Source organism: Triturus cristatus, chromosome 8, assembly GCF_964204655.1.
Source record: "Triturus cristatus chromosome 8, aTriCri1.1, whole genome shotgun sequence".
Classification (NCBI taxonomy): Eukaryota; Metazoa; Chordata; class Amphibia; order Caudata; family Salamandridae; genus Triturus; species Triturus cristatus.
The window spans coordinates 183,160,838-183,180,980 of NC_140591.1; the positions used below are offsets into that span (position 1 = coordinate 183,160,838).

Sequence of the window (20,143 nt, forward strand, 5' to 3'; positions counted from 1 at the left end):
TAACGACCCGGCTTGCTATGGACCAATTTCACTTTTAGACTAATTTGTGAAAGTGGCCAGGCGAATTATTTTAAACAGACGTGGGCCAAGGATACAGGTGTAATTACTGAATTGCAGTACGGATTCCGTCGATGACTGGGTACTGTGGAACAAGGCCTTAATTTAATTTGGGGCAAATCCATACAAGCCAAACGTAGAAATCTTTTCTTGTCCTTTGTCGACTTTGGCTTTTGATTTGGTTAGCCACCATAAACTCTGGAGCATCTTAGAGTCCCTGGGAGTGGAAACCCAACTTATTAACTTTTTAAAGCAATTGTACCAAGATGCACAGGCGAGTGTCCGCTATGGAAGCACAGGCGAGTGTAGGTTTAAATTCCCTGTCTGGAAGGGGGTAAGGCTGGCGTGCTTGTTACCCCCTTTCCTTTTTACTCTGTACATAAACGGCCTAGGTGCAACTCTGTCCAGGGAATGTCAGGACTTACCTCGCATCAGCAATAGTTCAATTGGAGCATTACGATATGCCGACGATGCCGTTCTATTATCCCGCACGCAAATAGGACTGCAAAGAGTTGTATCTAGCTTTGTAGCCTACATGTCGAGCTCAGATCTCAATGTAAACATCATCAAAACATTTATGAAAAGTGGCATGTCTAGTGCAAAGTGTCTGGATATTTTTATCAACAACAATAAACTTGAATTTGCAAGGATTTTTTTATATCTGGGAATTGTCTTTGAAAAAAGCGGATTGTGGGTAAATGCTATTACATCGAGAACATTGTTATTTGCTAAAGCCATGGGAGCTCTGGTGAACTTTGCAAGAAAACTAGGAAAGCGACCCATTGGCGAATTGTTAAAAATTTACAAAGTTAAATGTATTTCAACAGCCATGTACGGAGCCGGAATTTGGGGCCATGCGAATGTAGAGCCGCTGCAGTTAGTTGAGAATTACTTTTTAAGATACCTTTTAGCCGCTCCAAATAGTACGGTCATATATTTGTCATGCGGAATTGGGAATGCCATATCTATCAGACTTAATTAAAATACAGCCGGTTATATTAAGGCACAAGATATGGGTTAGTACAGCCATCGGCCTCAATCGTGATGTGATAAACGATTACCTTAAACTGCAGCGGGTGTCTCGCATCCCATGGCTGAACTACGTTAAAAACTTTGTGGCTGACCTGGGATGTCCAGAATATTTCTCTAACCCGGCAAGTATCACTATAATCCCAAGGAAAGTTTTAAAAACTGCTTGTATGACATTCTTGGAGACTAGCAGACTCTCCCATAACATAATTAAACTGTCTGTTATTGAGAATCAAATGCTATTGATACAACCAGGGATACAACCATATCTAGTAAATGTGAAGGGAAGCTATGACAGGACGTTATTGACCCGCTTCCGTCTAGGCAATTTTTTTTCAGAATGATCACGTTCCCAAATATGAATGATTGGTCATGTTCGTTAGGCCCCTGCGATGATGCATCTACCCAGTCTACCGTTAACATTATGTTTTTCTATATATTTTTTACATTATTACGAAAAAGATGGATTTTGCCTATTTTAATATAGTTAGGTTTGAGACAATATCGCCCCGCCTTTTTTAAATTGCAACTTCTAGACAATGGAATTTTTATTGACAGTTTAACCAAATACATGAAAGGGGTGGTTAGATGCAGAAAAACAATGTAATGCTCCTATTTTTATTGTGATATGAATATATTTATAAACTTTTGTGTGCTAATGGATGTGTATGAAACGATGTTGCAGCTTTTGAACCAATATGAATGTTATTATAATGATTTGCTAATGCACACATAAGATATGATAGATATTTTTAATGTGCCTTGCTTTTATGATTTAAGCATTTATATCGAATAAAGCTTATTTTGATTTGATTGCTAGAAGTCTGCAGGCGAGCTTGTGCACCAAGGACATTTCTCAACAGAGCTGCTGTAGCAGCCTTTTCTCTAGTAAAGTGTGGTCTAGGCCTAGCTGGCAACAGCTTTTTTGCTAACTGATATATAAAACGATCCATCTAGAGATTGATTGTTTAGAAGACACTAGTTAACAAACAAGCGATCTGATTTTCTGATAATTTTGGTCGTGCCTAAGTAAAAGTTTAAGACCCTCTTAACATCCAATGAATGCAGAGATCGTTCAGCTAGATTTGAGGGATTAGGAAAAAAGGTAGGTAGAGAGATTGTTTGGTTGATGTGGAACTCTGAGACTACCTTTGGGAGAAAACTAGGGTGAGTCCTCATAACTGCTCTGTTAGAGTGAAAGACCATATATGAAAGCTCTGAACACAGAGATTGGATTTCACTTACCCTACAGACAGAAGTGATAGCCACCAGAAAGTCACTTTCCAGGATAGGTGTTGCAAAGAGGCTTTATGGATTGGCTCAAACAGAGAGCCCATCAATTTGGAAAGGATAATGTTTAGTTCTCATTGAGGAGAGGGTTTCCTGACTATAGGAATTACCTATTAAAGCCCCTCGAGAAAGTTATTTACCATTTCATTTCTGAAAAAGGAACTTGTGAGTGAGCTTTCTTGTAAGCTGTGATAGCTGCAAGGTGTACTCTGATGGATGAGAACTGTAATGCTGATTTTGCCATTTGTAGGAGATAGGGAATGGACACATCCTCCTGAAAACAAATTGGTAAATGGTTATTTTGTGTGCACCACAGATAAAATCTTTTCCATTTAAAAGTGTAAGAACGTCTAGCCTCCTTAAGAATGGCCATATACACCTTGGGAAGCCTTAAATGTCCATATTGAAGGAATCGGGAGCCATGCTGACAAGTTCAGAGAGGAGAGGTTGGGATAAAATATCTGTCCCCCAAACTTAGGCAGGAGATCCTGTTGACAGGGAAGCCTCTTGTGGAGTCTCTCCTAAGATGTAGCAGGTCTATGAACCACCATTGGTGAAGCCACTCTGGGGCTATGAGAATCATACTGGCGTCCTCCTGAAGAGGCAGCCGGATCATAGGATAAATGCTCATTGCCAGAAGTTCAAGGTACCACTCTCTCCTCACTCACTCTCTTTCTTCAGCTTTTTCAGTACTCTGGACAGTAGAGGTAGGGGCAGAAAGGCGTTCAGGAGTCCAGAGCACCAGTTAAGGTGAAAGGCGCCTCCAAAAAAGAACCACCTTGGGAACTCCAACAGGCAAAGATTTAGATGCTGCACATTCTCTGCAGTGATAGATAGGTTTCTCCCTACTGTTGAAAGAGCACCCTGTGCCACCTCCGAGGGCAACTGCCATTCGTGATCCACTAAGCACTGCTGCCTGAGTTTGTCTGCTTTGGCGTTTAAAGATCCTGCCTGGTGTTTGGCGACCAAAGAGATGCCCTGAGCATTCATCCATTTCCAAACACCTACAGCCTTCTAAAACAGGACCCAGGGCGGCCACCACTTTGCAGTCTCCTTTGACACCTGGATGGATTCTGACAGGTCAACATGGTGCTGAGCCCACTGAGAATTCAGATCCCACAGCCGAGCCTGCATGGTCCACCTGACATGGTCCATAAACAGGATGCAGGCGGTCAAGAGACCTAGAAGCTTCAGGCCAGCTCTCACTGAGACCCAGATCAAGGGTTGAAACATCAGGATCATAGCTCGAATGCCCTTGATTTGTTGAAAGGGAGGAAAGGCTCGGAAGATCACAGTATCCAGGATGGCCCCTCTGAACAAGAGCAGTTGTGAACAAAATAGATATGACTTCGGCACATTGATGGAGAAAACCACAATGTTAACAGGTCAGCTGTCGCCTGGGGGTGGCAGATGACTGTGAGGCAAACACTATTTTAGAAGCCAGTCATAAAGGTTTGGGAATACTTTTATTACCAACCTCCATAGATGGGCTGCAATCACCACCATAACTTTTGTAAACACTAGTGATGCTCTGGTAAGGCCAAAGGGGGGCACTGAGAATTGAAAGTGATCATGACCTACATGAAACAGCAGGTAGTGTCTGTGGGAGTGAAGGGCAGGATTGAGAAAATAAGCATTCGGCAAATCCAATGTTACCATCCAGTCTCCTAGTGACAGAGTAGGCAGAACTTGGGCCAGAGCGAGGATTCTGAACTTGCCCTTCAAAAGGAAGACGTTCAGAGAGCAAAGATCAAGTACAGGCCACAGGCCACTGTCCTTTTTAAGCACCTGGAAATAACAGGAAAAACCACCAGTGCCGATCTCTTGTGCCAGCACCCTCCCTATTGCTCCCTCAGTCAAGAGAGCCTAAACGTCTGCATGGACAAGTGGTCCTCTGAAAGGTGTTGTGGTGCTGGAGGTATGTCCAGGGATAGGGCAGGAAGGGTAGTAAGTAATCCTGTACCACAATTGGAGCACCCATTGGTCAGATGTGATGCTCCTCCACCCAGGCAGTTAAAAGGTGATATCGTCCTCCCTCCAGGCAATCGTGAGCTGCCAAGTGCAAATTAAAACGCTTTTGCAGCAGCTGCTAGAGGGGCTATGGGGTTTGGGTAGATAGTTGTCCCTGGAGCCTAGACACTGTTGGCAGGATCACCAAAATCTGCCTCAACAGCTCTCAATCAATCAATCAATCAGGGGTATGTAGAGCGTGCTACTCACCCGTGAGAGTCTCAAGGCACTTTGTTGTTAATGAGGCCGTTATTGGCACTGCCTCTGCTGGTATTCCCTTTCGAAGCCTCAAAAGGGGGGGGGGAAGTTGTTGGCAGTCTACGGAACCAGTGCGACCACTCGAACAAGTTACTTACCTTCGGTAACACCTTATCTGGTAGAGACTATATCTAGCAGCATGTTACTTACCTTTTAATTTCCCAGGTGTCAGACTGGATCTAGAAGATTTATTGTGAGCAATACCCGCACATGCTGGTAGGTGGCATTGTTTGGCTCCACATGCATCTTCAGCCGTGCCAGAAATTACACCTGCAGCTCCCATATAGGTGCCACCTAGGCGCACTAACGTCAGTTTATTTTCATGACTTTATACGCCAGAAGCGCAAAATAATTAAGAACACTGACCACTGGTGAGGAAAACTAGGGCCCTGAAAGGGACCAGCCCGGTCGCTGGAAATCAGTTCGCAGAGCGGGGATGATGGGTGGGGGGGGGGGGGGGGGGGGGGGGGGGGGAGGGGATAAGGAATCTGCGGCTAGATATAGTCCAGATAAGGTGTTAACGAAGGTAAGTAACATGTTCATCTAATAGAGACATCTAGCCGCAGATTCCTGCAGACCAGTTTCACACAAGGAAATCCTGCAGGATCGAACAGGCAAATTGCCCATCCTTACAGACCGGACTTGCCAGACTGCAATGTTTGGTGAACATGTGCAGGGAAACCCACTTTACTGCCTGACAGATGTCCAGGACCGAAACTCCGCTAGCTAAAACAGTGGTCGCAGCTTTAGCTCTGGTGGAATGAGCACGCAAACATTCTGGAGGTTGCATCTTGGCCAATGCGTAGCAGATTTTAATGCAGAGCACGACCCATCTAGAGATGATCCGCTTCCGCACAGCCCAGCCTTTCTTCGCACCAATATACCTCATGAAGAGTGGTCATCCACCCGTAACTCATGTGAGGTCAAGGTAGAACGACAACGCTCTCTTTGGGTCCAAGGATTTGCTCTTCTTCTTTAGAGGGATGTGGAGGAGCATAAAAAGTAGGCAGAGTGATGGAATGTCCTACGTGAAATGGGGTAACCATTTTCGTTGGAAAGGAAGCCCTCATGCAAAGCACGGGTTTGTCAGGACAAACTGGTAAGTAAGGCGGCATAGATGACAAGGCCTACAGCTCACTTACTCTACGGGCAGATGTAACAGCCACAAGGAAAGCTGTTTTAATAGTCAGAATCCTGAGGTGACAATTATGAAGTGGCTGGAAAGAAGCACACATCAAGAAAGTTAACACCAGATTAAGGTGCCACGGAGGCATGATAAATGGTGAAGGAGGGAGGAGATGAACAAGACCTTTTAGAAACCTATGTACAATAGGGGGATTGAAGAGGGAGGGTTCGTCCGGAAGCTGCAAAAAGGCAGAAAGAGCAGAGAGATATCTCTTAAGAGTGCCCAGAGCAGAGCCCTGTTAGGCAAGGGAAAGAATGAAGAGTAAAATTTCAGAGAGGGGGGCAGAAAGGGGATCTATCTCTTTTTCTGCACACCATGCCACACATTTTTCCAAACAGGAACTCCGTTTCGTCTAGTTGAAGAAAGAAGAGGGCAAACCAGAGTCAAAGAAGTAATAACTGCGGACTGCTGGTGGACTTTGGCACCAAACCCTGCCTGCCTACCTGTCCCGACAATTGCGACAACCGGACTCGTCCTGCAGCTGTTCATTCTCCAGAAGCCTCGTAGGGCCTCCCGCACTTCGCCAAGACATCAGCATCTCCCTTGAAGTGGAGGAGCCACTTCACTGCAGCCTGCAGGCATCGAACAGAACGCATAGTTCACAGATTGCTGTTCACCGGGTCCACCAATGCAGCAGCCACCCAGAAAGAGGTCACTGTGCTCCTAGAGGTCAGATCCGTATCCCCACCAAGTGAGAAGTCAGCAGGACCATCTGGAGCCGCCATGCACCAATACCCTTGGAACCGGATCCCTTGCAGCAACCAAAGCTTGTTTGAGTCCAATTTGGACTACAATGTTGCAAAGACCGAGCAGCCGACAAGGGTCATCAGTCTCACAGAGGCCAGCACTGAGTGGCCCACATATCCCCCTTTGTAGGTCTAACCGAGATCCGTGGGTGCCTGTGACGCACGAGTGCCAGCTGACCAAAACCCTCTGCCCCCGAGGTCCCCACTCCGGGTCCATGACAACTGATGGTGCTCCCCTGCTCCCAGGACTCCCACGGAGTGAGACCTCCGTTGGGATTTCCAAGGCATTTCCTCAAGTCCCCCTCTGCAGCATGTTTCTAGGTGGCCCCTCCTCTTTGCCTACCGTGTAGTGCACAAGGCTACCAACCCGTCCAGCACCTCTACACCCGGACATTCCAGGGCAGGTAAACTCGAACTGCTGGTTGTAAGTTGGAAATAACCATATGCAGTATAGGCCTTTTTCTCCACAGGAAAACATTACCTTGTAAAAACGCAATTGAGTGAACATTTACTTAACTGCTAAAATTGCTATTACGAAAAGTACTTACCCATTTAGGAAGATCTTGGAGTTAAAATAAATACAAAAATACTTATTTTTCGAAATTGGTCTCGAGTTTCTTAAGTGTGTGTCTCATTTATTGACTCTATGTGTGTTCAACAACACATTAACACTACCCTCTGATAACCCTAAACTGCTCGCCAACACTACCAAAAAAGAGAGCATTTGGGATTATTAATTTAAGCCCCTTGTAAACCAATAAGGGTCATCTGGTCTTTTTACATAGTGCACAAGTTACTACTTGTGTAACGATATATCTGTAAGAGACATTAGTTAGTGATAGATTCCTTACCTTAGAATATCCCCAGGCATCAAACTGGATCCAGAAAGTTTGTCAGCAGTACCCCTGCACGTCGGAAGGTGGCGTCGTGTGGCTCCACGTCCGTCGCTGGCATCGTAAGCACAGAGATGACGTCATGTAGACTACTTAGGCGCCACCCATGCACGCTGACGTCAGTTCTGTACACGATTTTTGGTGCCAGGAACGCAGAGCCATGCAAGAAACTGACCACTGGTGCCATAAAACTAGGGCCCTGAAAAGGATGACCTTAACCCTAGAAATCAGTTCGCAGAACGGGGAGGATGGGTGGGGCTGTAAGGAATCTATCACTAACTAATATCTCTTACAGATATATCGTTACACAAGTAGTAACTTGTACATCTGAAAAAGACATGTTAGTGATAGATTACTTAACTTAGAATAGATACCCCAGCAATACCTACCCCGGAGGTGGGTCTGCGAACCTAAATCACACCAGAAAGTCCCGGAGAACTGAACGACCAAAGAAGCGGTATCTCCGGACTTGGCTGTCTAGGCAGTAGTGCTTGGTAAAAGTGAGCAGCGAGGCCCACGTAGCTGCCTGACAGATGTCCTGCAAGGGAACGCCGCGTCCCAAAGCAGTAGTGGCTGCCGTTGCCCTGGTAGAATGGGCATGCAGCCCCACAGGAGGCTCCTTCTTAGCCAACGAGTAACAGGCTTTGATGCAGAGAGATGGTCCATTTGTGCACGGCCCGACCTTTCTTGGCGCCCACGTAGCCAACAAAAAGTTGGTCATCCACCTGGGACTGTTGTGTGCGCTTCAGATAGAACGAGAGCGCACGTTTTGGGTCTAGATGATGGAGCCTCTTCTTTTGAAGGATGCGGAAAGAAGGTAGGCAAAGTGATGGTCTGCCCGATGTGGAAGGGCGTGACAACCTTTGACAAGAAAGAAGGACCAGTCCGTAAAACTACTTTGTCCGGATGAACAGAGAGAAAAGGAGGTTTAGAAGAAAGAGACTGGAGCTCACTCACTCTTCTGGCAGAGGTGATAGCTACCAGGAAAGCCTTCTTTAGAGTGAAAAGACGTAAAGGACAGTTAGGAAGTGGCTCAAAGTGAGCACACATCAGATAAGTCAAAACAAGATTTAAGTCCCATTGAGGCATTATGAAGGGCACGGGAGGAAACGTGTGTAATGCCTTTCAGGAAGCGATTAACAATTGGGGGCTTAAAAAGAGAAGGTTGATCTGGAAGCCGTAGAAAGGCGGAAATGGCCGAGAGATAACCTTTGATAGTGTCCAGAGCAGAGCCCTGCTGGGCCAAAGAGAGAAGCCACAGAAGGACCTCGTAAATAAGGGCAGCAAGGGGATCCACAGCCTTTGCTGTGCACCATGCTACAAATTTGTTCCACCTGCAGGTGTATACCGTCTTAGTGGAGGGACGCCTGGCTGCCAGAATAATGTCACAGACTTCGGAAGGAAGGTCGAAAGCTGTCAACTGTTGCCGTTCAATCTCCACGCATGGAGGTGAAGGCTGGGCAGGTTCGGGTGGAGGATTGTCCCCTGTTGCTGCGACAGAAGATCCTCCCGAAGAGGCAGTCGGATCGGGGGAACGATCGCCATGCTGAGTAGCTCCGGATACCAGTATCTTCGTGTTCACAAGGATGACTTGGGCACTGTCGCGCCAAATCTTTTTCAGCACTCTGGGCAGAAGTGGTATAGGCGAAAAGGCGTACAACAGACCGCAGCTCCACTCGTGATGAAAAGCGTCGCCGAGCGAGTGCCACCTTGGAAATTCCAACGCGCAGAATTGATGACATTGCGCGTTCTCTTCGATGGCGAATAGATCTAACCAAGGCTCTCCCCACTGCAGAAAGAGACCTTGCGCCACCTCCGAGTGAAGACGCCATTCGTGATCCATCATGCACCGGCAGCTGAGTTTGTCTGCTCCGGCGTTCAGAGAACCTGCCAGGTGTTGAACCACCAAGGTAACACCTTGATGTTCCAGCCATGTCCAGAGGCGGAGAGCCTCCTGATATAGGGTCCACTACCCCACCCCGCCCCGTTTGTTGCAATACCACATGGCGGTGATGTTGTCCGTGAACACCTGCACTACACTTCCCCGGACAGAGGGAAGGAATGCTTTTAGTGCAAGTCGGATCGCCCGAAGCTCCAAAAGGTTGATATGGAGCCTGGACTCCGCCGGAGACCAGAGGCCCCTGATCTCTGCCTCTCCCATGTGGCCGCCCCATTCCAGGAGGGACGCATCCGTCACCACTGAGTGCTCCGGTTGGGGAAGGGAGAGGGATCTGCCATTGATTCAATCGCGATTCGTAAGCCACCACTGCAATTGTCGTGCAGTGCCCTCCGAGATCTGGACATGATCGGACAAGGTGCCCGGATGCTGTCCCCACTGGAACTTCAGGTCCCACTGCAGAGCCCGCATATGCCATCAGGCATGTTGCACTAGCAGGATGCAGGAGGCCATCAGGCCCAGGAGCCGGAGGGTCTTCCTGACTGAAACCCGGGAGAGAGGCCGAAAGATCGGAATCATAGCTTGAATATCCCGGACTCGCTGCTCGGGAGGATAAACCCGAAACTGCGTTGAATCCAGAACCGCTCCGATGAAGGGTAGCTTCTGAGAGGGACTTAAGTGCGACTTCGGCACGTTGATGGAGAACCCCAGCAAATTCTGGAGGTCGGCCGTAGTCTGGAGGTGGGAAACGACTGCCTGGGGCGAGCCCTCCTTCAACAACCAGTCATCGAGATAGGGGAAGACTGGAACCCCATATCTGCGCAGATGAGCTGCGACCACCGCCATCACCTTCGTGAACACCAGAGGGGCATTGGTAAGGCTAAAGGGGAGCACGGCAAACTGAAAGTGCTCCAGGCCTACCGTGAACCGCCGGTGAGCCAGCAGGACGGGTATATGAAAATATGCGTCCTGCAAAACCAATGATACCATCGAGTCTCCAGGGTCGAGGGCAGCCAAGACCTAAGCCAGAGTCAACATGTTGGCCACGAAAGGAACGAAAAGCAGGGACTTGGCCGTAGCCTGGGAGTCCTTAAAATACTCCAGTGCACTACCTGCCTTATCGCCAAACAGGAGAGTACCATCAAAGGGCATGTCCATAAGAGAACTTAGTACATCCCTTGAAAAGCCGGTGGACCGCAACCAGGCGTGACGACAGAGTGCCACTGTTGTGGAAATCACCCTACCCAGTGAGTCCGCGGTGTACAGTCCACACCTAATGGCGAACTTTGCTGCATCTTTCCCTTAAGCAACAGCTTGGGAAAGCACTGCCGAGCCTCCTCCGGACACTGAGGCAGCACCTGCGCAACCGTGTCCCACACAGCATGGGAATAGCGGCCCAAGAGGTATGAGGTGTTCACCGACCGCAGCCCTAAGCTGGCAGATGAAACAGTTTCTTGAAGAACTGTTCCAGCGTTTTGGATTCCTTATCCGGCGGAGCAGTAGGGAATGCGCTTTGGGAAGTGGAGGCCTGGATGACCAGGCTCTCCGGGGTTGGGTAGGTGGACAGAAAGGCAGGGTCACCCGGGGCTGAGTGATGGCGCCGGGCTACATTTTTATCCACGGGAACCCACGTGGCCGGTCTAGACCAGGTGCCCATCAAGATGTCAGTTAATGCCTCATTGAACGGAAGCAGGGTCTCCGAAGAGCTTGTTGCCGGCTGAAGTACTTCAGAGAGGAGATTAGTCTTGAGGGCCAATGTAGTTAGGTCAAGGTCAAGGACCTCAGCTGCTCCACGGAGCACCATAGTGTATGTGGTGCCCTCCTCCATAGGCATAGCAGGAGGAGAAAGAAAACCAGGGTCAGAGGAGAGGTCAAGGCCACCGGCATACTCTAGCTCTTCCGTCCATTCCTGTTCTGACCCGCACTGCTGTGCGAGAGGGTCCTCAGACCCCTCCCAGTCGTCCCCTTCCTCCACTGCCCGTGGAACAGGCTGAAGTGGGGGGGGGTGGGGGGGATACAAATGGTCGAACGGCGCCATAATTGTCCGGGAACCCGGGCAAGGGCGGAACGAACGGAATCCACAGCGGTGCCGGGATTGGAGCCGCGGGCGGCGGTCCCTGCGGAGCCAGAACCGGCAGCAAGGGAGTTCCTAAACTGGGACCACGGTGTCTGAAGGTGCGCCGGCGGGAGTCCAAGGCCTGAAGAGGCGGTCCATGGCTGCAAGAAAATCTTGCACCTGGGCAGGAGTCGCCAGAGGACCCGGATAAGGTGGATAGGCCGCGGGACTCACAGGCTCCAAATGAGCCACGGGGTGGTACCCTCGGCCCACTCATCTGCTTCCAGAGACTGAAAAGGGGACGACAGAGAGCGGAAATGCTTCTTCGACTTCTTCTTATGACATATCTTACCTGAATTCGAGTGGGAAGACTTTGACCCCTGGGAGCGTTAACGATGGCTCCGCAAGCAATTCCTCGAGCGACCCCTGGACCTCGAACGGCGCGAAGATGACTGCCGGGCCTCCAGTAGCTTACGGGACCGCTCCCGCAAGGCTTTCGAAGCCATTGCCAGACATCAGAACATGACCAGTAGTCATGGTCGCGCTCCAGACAGTAGAGACAGACGCCATGGGGGTCGGCCACCAACATCGTACGGCGACAGGCCCGGCAGGATTTAAATCCAGGCATCCCTACGTGGCACCAGGAGTCAAAACATCAAAAATGGAGGACAAATGTCTCAAAAGTTTAATCATAAAGTGACTAGGGTACGTGCTCTAACCAGATCTGCGCTTGCTGGCGTGGAAAAAGATGTCAGCGCACATGGGTGTCAACGAAGTAGTCTCCCTGACGTCATCTCAGCGCTTACGACACCAGCGACGTATGCGGAGCCGCACGACGCCACCTTCCAACGTGCAGGGGTACTGCTGAAGAAGACTTTTCGGATCCAGTCTGATGCCTGGGGATATTCTAAGGTAAGGAATCTATCACCAACGTGTCTCTTTCAGATATACCTCTTTATGGTAAACTACATAAAAAGTTCGCTTCCTACAGCTAAACCAATGTCTGGTGAAGTGCCCAGCTCAACGGCACCCTTCAAGTCCAGCAAAAGCTTCTCATCATCATCATATAGACTGACATCATTATCAACCTGTTGTGAGGTTTCAGGGTCTGAGTAGGAGGATAAGTGATAAGTCTGTGATCTTGTGGGAAAATAGAACTATAGACCTAGTGCCAGGCGTCGGTAATATCAGAGCCTTCGTTGAGACCCGGGGAGTGCTGGTGTTGGTACTGCGCTTAAGGCAGTGTTGGACGTGGAGCTGGGTTTGGAGGAGGGGCAGGCCTCAAAGAGCGGTCTGGTGAGACAGTCGGGGATGGATTCACCAGTGCTAACCTTACTAGATGCCATCTCGGATCCTTAGGGCCCAAAGGTCTCAAGAGAGATCCAGTGGTGCACCAAAATGCTGTCTGAGGCCTGCTTGAGGCCACAGAGCAGCTGAGGTGCCGCCAATGGTCTGGGGAGGTCGAGCGCATCAGGACTTGGGGCATCATGTGACTCTGAGTGGTAAGGCAGGGAGATCTGTGTTTTGACATCTTATTTTTTTTACTTATCTTAGACCTACTGGAATTATGTGTCTTTGCTGATGATCAGTCACAAGATTGTCCTTAGGAGCGAGAGTGAATCTGTGCCCCTGATTTTGAACAAGACTTCTTTGAATTATCAAGTTCCTCGATGGCAAGTTTTTTCATCTTGGTGCAGTATTCGCACGATGCTGAGCCATGCCTGGAGCATCAGAAACGGACATCAATGGTGGCTATCACCAATATCTGATGGCTGCAGTCTCTACATGACTTAAAGCCTGTCATTTTAGAAGGGGAGATAATGCACGCTGGAAAAAAGTTTGAGGGCGAGAAATCACGGTCACTGTTGACAGGATTCGAGGAACTCCGTATCCATGTCAGAAGGCCCAGAAAGAAAGGAACTGATGAACAAGTTACTTACCTTCGGTAACGCTTTTTCTGGTGGATACAGTATCTGCCTGTGGATTCCTCACCTTGTGAATATCCCCTGCACCAGCATTCCACGGAATTTTTTCCCCAGCTCTCCACGCCGACGTGGACGTCATAATACCTCGGTTCCGCTCGCGACTCCGTATGACGTCACCGGAGCAATAAGAGAGCCACGTCGGCGTGATGACGTCAGTTCCACCCATTATTTTATGTGCCTCCGAGGCGAACAGGTGGACCGACAACTGATTCAAAGTATACACAGTATACAACATTCGAACAAATGTACATAGTACCTATACAAAAGGAAAGCTAAATAACATAAGCATTTCCTATAAGTGTACCAGATTGAAAGAAGATACAATGTAAAACAACATGTCAAGCAAGGCATCCTTTAAGGTATACAAAGGTGGACAACGGGGAGGCGGGTGGGCCAGTGAGGAATCCACAGGCAGATACTGTATCCACCAGAAAAAGCGTTACCGAAGGTAAGTAACTTGTTCTTCTGATGGATACATCTGCCAGTGGATTCCTCACCTTGTGAATAGATTCCCACAGCAGTCCCATTCCTGGAGGAGGGTGTCCACCTTCCTATACCAAAAAGTCCTGTAAGACAGAGCGGGCAAAGTGGCCCTCCCTCCTCATCTCAGAGTCTAAACAATAATGCTTTGCGAAAGTATGGAGGGAGGCCCAAGTCACGGCTTTACAAATGTCTGCAACAGGAACACCCCTAGCCAAAGCAGAGGTAGAAGACTTAGCTCTAGTTGAATGAGCTCTAATACCCTCAGGAGGAACCTTACCAGCAAGGGCGTAGCAGATCGTGATGGTTAGGATGATCCATCTTGACAGAGTGCGCTTGTGCACAGCTTTGCCTTTAGAATGTCCAATATAGCCCACGAAGAGCTGATCATTCAAACGAAAATCCTTTGTTCTACCCAAATAAAAGCTCACAGCTCTTTTAGGGTGCAATCGGTGAAGTCTCTCCTCCTCCTTGGAAGGGTGAGGGGGGAGGATAAAACACAGGGAGAGTAATGGACTGCCCCAGATGAAATGGAGTAACTACCTTAAGTAGGAAAGCAGCCCTGGTCCTGAGGACCATCCTTTCAGCATGTAAGCTTAAAAACGGGGGTTTCGAACTATGAGCGTGAAGCTCACTCACCCTCCTTGCAGAGGATATGGCTACAAGAAAGACCGTTTTAAAAGACAACGGTCTCAAAGGACAGCTATGAAGGGGCTCAAAAGGTGACCCCATCAAAAAAGTCAAGACAAGAGTAAGGTCCCACTGTGGCATCACAAAGGGAGTAGGTGGAAACCTGTTAGTAAGACCGTTGATAAATCTTAAAACAATAGGAGACTTAAATAATGACGGCTGATCTGGAAGACACAGAAAAGCCGATAAGGCTGATAAATAGCCCTTAACCGTGGCCACAACACAACCTTGCTGAGCCAAGGAAAGAGCAATCTGAAGCACATTGGAAAGATGGGCTTTTAAAGGGTCAATGGATCTCTCTCCAAACCATTTTACAAACTTAGACCACCTGTAGGAGTAAATAGACTTAGTGGAGTGTCGCCTGGCCGATAAAATAACATCCACCACATCAGGCGGGAGAGAGAAAGAACTCAGGTTGCCCCGTTCAATCTCCAGGCATGAGGGTGCAGGCTCTGGAGGTGGGGGTGTAGAACCTGCCCCTCCGACTGTGAGAGGAGGTCTGCCCTGAGAGGGAGACGGAGCGGAGGGTGCGATGAAAGGTGAAGTAGATCTGTGTACCACACCCTTCTTGGCCAATCCGGGGCGATCAATATAACTTGGGCCTGGTCTTGGCGAATCTTCTTCAGAACCCGATGAATCAAGGGTATGGGAGGAAACGCATAAAGGAGTTGTGAGCCTCAACTCAACAGAAACGCGTCCCTCAACACCCCCTGCATCGGAAAATGGAGACTGCAGAATGACGGGCAATGCGCGTTCTCGAGAGTGGAAAAAAGGTCCACCCGAGGAGTCCCCCATGTCCGGAAGATGTGCTGAACTACCTCTGGATGAAGCCTCCACTCGTGGTCGGCGGAAAACTATCGACTGAGACTGTCCGCACGTACGTTCAGCACCCCGGCCAGATGATTCACCATCAAGCAAATCTGATGGTCCTGAGCCAAGGACCAGAGTCGAAAAGCCTCTCTGCAGAGACGGTACGACCCCACTCCTCCCGCTTCTTGACATACCACATCGCGGTAGTGTTGTCCGTCAGGACTTGAACCGACTGACCGCGAAGGGAAGGGAGGAAGGCCTTGAGCGCCAGACGTATCGCCCGCAATTCTAGAAGATTGATATGAGACAATCTTTCCTCTGGAGACCAAAGATCCTTGATCTGCAGATCCCCCAGATGAGCACCCCAACCCAGGGTAGAGGCATCCGATATCACTGTGGCCACCGTTGGAGGAAGATGAAAGGGCTTTCCTTGAGACAGGTTGCCCTCCACGCTCCACAAAGACAGATCCGCTGCAGCTTCTCTGGAGATCCTGATCGACTCCCTGAGATCTCCGTTGTGCTGATACCACTACCTGCGGAGGCACCACAGGAGCACCCTCATGTGCCAGGGTGCATGGCTGACCAACAGGAGGCGAACAGACCAAGCAGGCGAAGGACCTTCAGAACTGGAACAACCGCTCCATTGTGGAATAAAGGGTTTATCTGATTGTCGAGAATTCTTTGCGGAGGAGGAAATGCTCAACACACAGTAGTGTCCAGTACCGCCCCTATGAACAGGTTGCACTGAGAGGGCACCAGGTGAGATTTGGGCACATTGATCGAAAAACCCAAGTTGAATAACAGCTGAGATGTTACCTGCAGATGACGCTGCACCATCTCTGGGGACTCTGCTTTCATAAGCCAGTCGTCCAGGTAGGGAAAAACCGGAATCCCCGACCTCCTGTGATGGGCAGCCACCACCGCCATCACCTTGGTGAAGACTCGAGGTGCAGTAGTAAGACTAAACGGGAGAACCGCAAACTGGAAATGTTGAGACCCAACCGTAAAACGGAGATACTTCCAGTGCAACTTCAGGATTGGGATGTGGAAATATGCATCCTGAAATTCGATCGACACCATCCAGTCTTCTTGCTGCAACGCTTGAAGAACTTGTGCAAGGGTTAGCATCTTGAATTTCTCCTGTTTCAGGTAAAAATTCAAGACTCTGAGGTCCAGGATTGGACGCAATCTGCCGTCCTTTTTGGGAATCAGGAAATACCGGGAGTAGCATCCCTGACCCCTTTCCTGCTCTGGAACCACCTCTATCGCACCTTTTTGAAGCAATGCAATAACCTCCTTCTGCAGAAGATGCAGATGGTCCTCTGAGCAAAAACCTTGGCAAGGAGGGTAAGGGGGTGGAAATTCCCGAAAGGGAAGGGCGTACCCATTCTCCACAAGGTTTAAAACCCAAAGGTCCATCGTGACGGATTCCCAACCTCGCAGAAAGTGGGACATCCAACCTCCAACAGGCCTCACATGATTCAGGATGAGGGATCTAGGGCTGCTTCCCTGTAGCTTCATTGGGAGCAGAGGAGGCTGAAGAGGAGGAGGGATTGCGACCAGGACCACGCCGACCCCTTTGTCTTCCTCTATATGATCTATAGAGAGGATTTTGCTGCTGCTGTTGCTGAGGTTGACGGAAGGAACAAAAGAATGACCTCCCAAATCCTCTATACTTCCTGAAGCCAAACCCCTTTGACTGCGTCTGCAAACCTAAAGATTTCGCAGTAGCACTGCTATCCTTAAATCTTTGCAGGGCGGAATCCACTTTTTCCCCAAAAAGCTTTTCCCCATCAAAGGGTAAGTCGACCAAGGTGGCCTGAACATCAGCAGAGAAGCCGGAAGAACGAAGCCAAGCCTGCCTTCTAGTGGCTATAGAAGATCGCATAATCCTAGCCACGGAATCAGCGGTATCTGGGCCCGACTGAATAACTTGCCTAGCGGCAGCTTGAGTGTCTCCAATAACCTCCATAAAAGGGCCCTTTTCCTCATCAGGCAGTTTAGGTGCTAAGAGACCATCAAAGCATGAATGTAGCGGCCCAATAAGCAAGTGGCATTCGTTGATTGAAGCGCCATACTTCCAGAAAAGAAGACCTTTTTAGCTGACTGTTCGATCTTTTTAGAGTCCCCGTCAGCTGGAGCCTGTGGAAAAGCACCTGAGGATTGTTTCGAACAGATGCCTGCACTACAAGACTCTCTGGAGAAGGGTGCGAGGAAAGGAAACTCAGATCCCCCGGAGCCACTCTATAACCTCCTTGCCACATCTCTGGAAACAGCAGGTGAAGAAAGCGGCTTGCGCCAAATGTCCATAACAGGCTCTAAGATAGCCTCATTAAAGGGCAACAAAGGCTCAACGATTGAAGAAGGTGAGTGAAGGACTTCAGTCAAAAGGTTTGGCTTGTATTCTGCAGAAGGCAACTAAGTCCAACAACTCAGCAGCCTTCCTGATGACCAAATGGTATGGAGCCAACTCTTGAGGACTAGACGACCTGGAAGAAGAATGCTCCCATTCAGGGGTAGTGTCCAACCCACTTGCCTCCTGAATGCCCTCAAATTCGTCAGTGGAGTCGCCCACCTCACATTCCTCCACTTCCTCTGCCCGATATTGCTCTTCCTCTATAATCCTCTGAGCTTCACTTCGAGAGCGAATCCAAGGACACAGCCTCGGCAGCGCCGTGCGTGGAGTCGGTGGCGCCGGAGGCGCCAGATGCGGAGCAGGTGGAGTCGGCATCGAGGGAGGCTCCGATAAAGTCAAGTGATCCAGTCGAGGCCGGGAGGAAGGCTCTCCAGACGGCGCCGGGAACTGCCATGATGGAGCCATCGGCAAGAAGGGCATAAAAGGTGCCTGAGAATAATGTTGTGGCACGCCCAAACTAAACGCCATTGGACCCACGGGACCAGAAGGTGCGCCGGATGGGAAGGCTGCTCTTTGGAAAACCCCATACAAGGAAATGCGTCAGATCCGCACCCGGAGTCGGGAAATGCGAGTATGGGTTAGAACCTGAATCCGGTCGAGGAGTAGCTGGAGCCGGAGCCGAAATATCCTCTATTGGAGTCGCAGGATCACCTTCTGGCACTGGAGAAAGATCAACAACCTGCTCCGGCTCAGCGTCGGAAGCTGGAGAATCTACCGGCGCCGGAGACTGCACCGGAGTTAACTTAGGCGAAGGTGACTTCTCCGAAGAAACACGAGAAGGGGAAGGCGAAGGAGAGACGAATTCCTTACTTCGACGTCGAGGCGACCTCGAAGCCTTACTCTTCGACGATCGGCGCCGAGAGCTACGTTTCCACTTCTTTTTGTGTCTTCTCGACTTAGAGGAGTGCGAAGTCGACGACTCCGACTTGTCTTGTCTTTTTTCCTACCTCTGCTCTCCTTTTTCGCCTTAGCAATGAAAAGCTTCGCTTCTCTCTCCTTCAGTGCCTTAGGATTCATTTTCCTACAGCAGGAACAGTTCTCCACATCATTGCCCGATGAAAGACACCATAAGCAGTCTTCGTGGGGGTCAGTGATGGACATGTGACCCCCACATTCCCTACGAGGCTTGAATCCTGACTTTCTCGCCGAAGACATGATTGATCCAGAAACAGTAACTCACAAGGAGACTACAAAGTAACAGGAGTGCTGGAAAACTGTTACGCGGAAAAAAAGAAACTGACGTCATCACGCCGACGTGGCTCTCTTATGGCTCCGGTGACGTCATACGGAGTCGCGAGCGAAGCAGAGGTATTATGACATTCACGTCAGCGTGGAGCGCTGGGGAAAAAATTCCGTGGAATGCTGGCGCAGGGGATATTCCCAAGGTGAGGAATCGACTGGCAGATGTATCCATCAGAAATCAGGGCGCAGAGATGGCACAGACACAGTGGCCCCAACGTCACATCCAGGGCAGAGAGGAATGGATCCGACAGAGCGACACAATGCCACCTACCTATGGGCGAGGGAAATGTTGATAAAAGTTTACATTCCAGTCCGGCGCCTGTAGAAATCCACAGGGTGAGAAATCTGCAATTAGAAGCCTCCGTCAGAAGGTCTAACAAACAGACTTTCAGTCCCCAAGCTACTTAGAAAGCACACAAGTCAAATATGCTACAATGTTGGTCACTGTTTCTAACTGAGCCAATGACTGACCCAAAAATATTACCTTGTTTTCTTCTAGGACTTTTTGTAACTGTTCTTTATCAAGAGTTACTTCGTCGGTGTTCCGTGACTTTGACAGTTCATATTTTTCGGTTGCTTCCTTAAGTTGCTCCTGCAATACCTGATGCTCCTTTTCCATTCGTAAAATATCTCCCTGAAGAGACAGAGGAAAAAGCAGAAAGTTGAATAATCTCTGTATGTTGTCAAGTAAAACGTGTCTTGAATAAAGGTGAATGGCAATTACTTCTACGTCCAGCTCCCTCCAATTCTGTGAAAGAAGCCCCCGGTTTATTTGCAGCTACGTAATTTTTGTCTTCATTTCCTGAACTTTTGACAGCAGTTGTAATGTTCGACCCAAACAGTGCAACTGATATGGTAATGGTGACAGAGTTCAGAAATACCCTTATATGCAGTAGAAGTTCTAGCAGATATTAAGAGAGATGTGGCATTCATATTTACTGTGCTCCTTAGCCCCAAGGACTATCAGTGCCAAATGAGACTTGACATTTTTTTATTTTCTGTACTAACAATGTGAGGTGAAGGCATGGTGCAACAGACATAGGCATTTCAAAGGCTGTGACTTTGTATATAAACAAACACCAGGTAAGGTACCCTCTG

General features: G+C 49.1%; 1 protein-coding gene across 3 annotated transcripts in view; it reads right to left on the reverse strand.

Moving 5' to 3' along the window:
• Nucleotides 1–20,143, reverse strand: part of LOC146801785 (E3 ubiquitin-protein ligase TTC3-like) — a 1,762,960-nt gene that overhangs the window by 567,442 nt on the left and 1,175,375 nt on the right. For all 3 annotated transcript variants that reach the window (XM_085621278.1, XM_085621277.1, XM_085621276.1), the window contains exon 35: nucleotides 19,530–19,679. In XM_085621278.1, coding sequence (XP_085477404.1) covers nucleotides 19,530–19,679 — 150 coding nt within the window. The remainder of the gene's footprint in view (nucleotides 1–19,529; nucleotides 19,680–20,143) is intronic.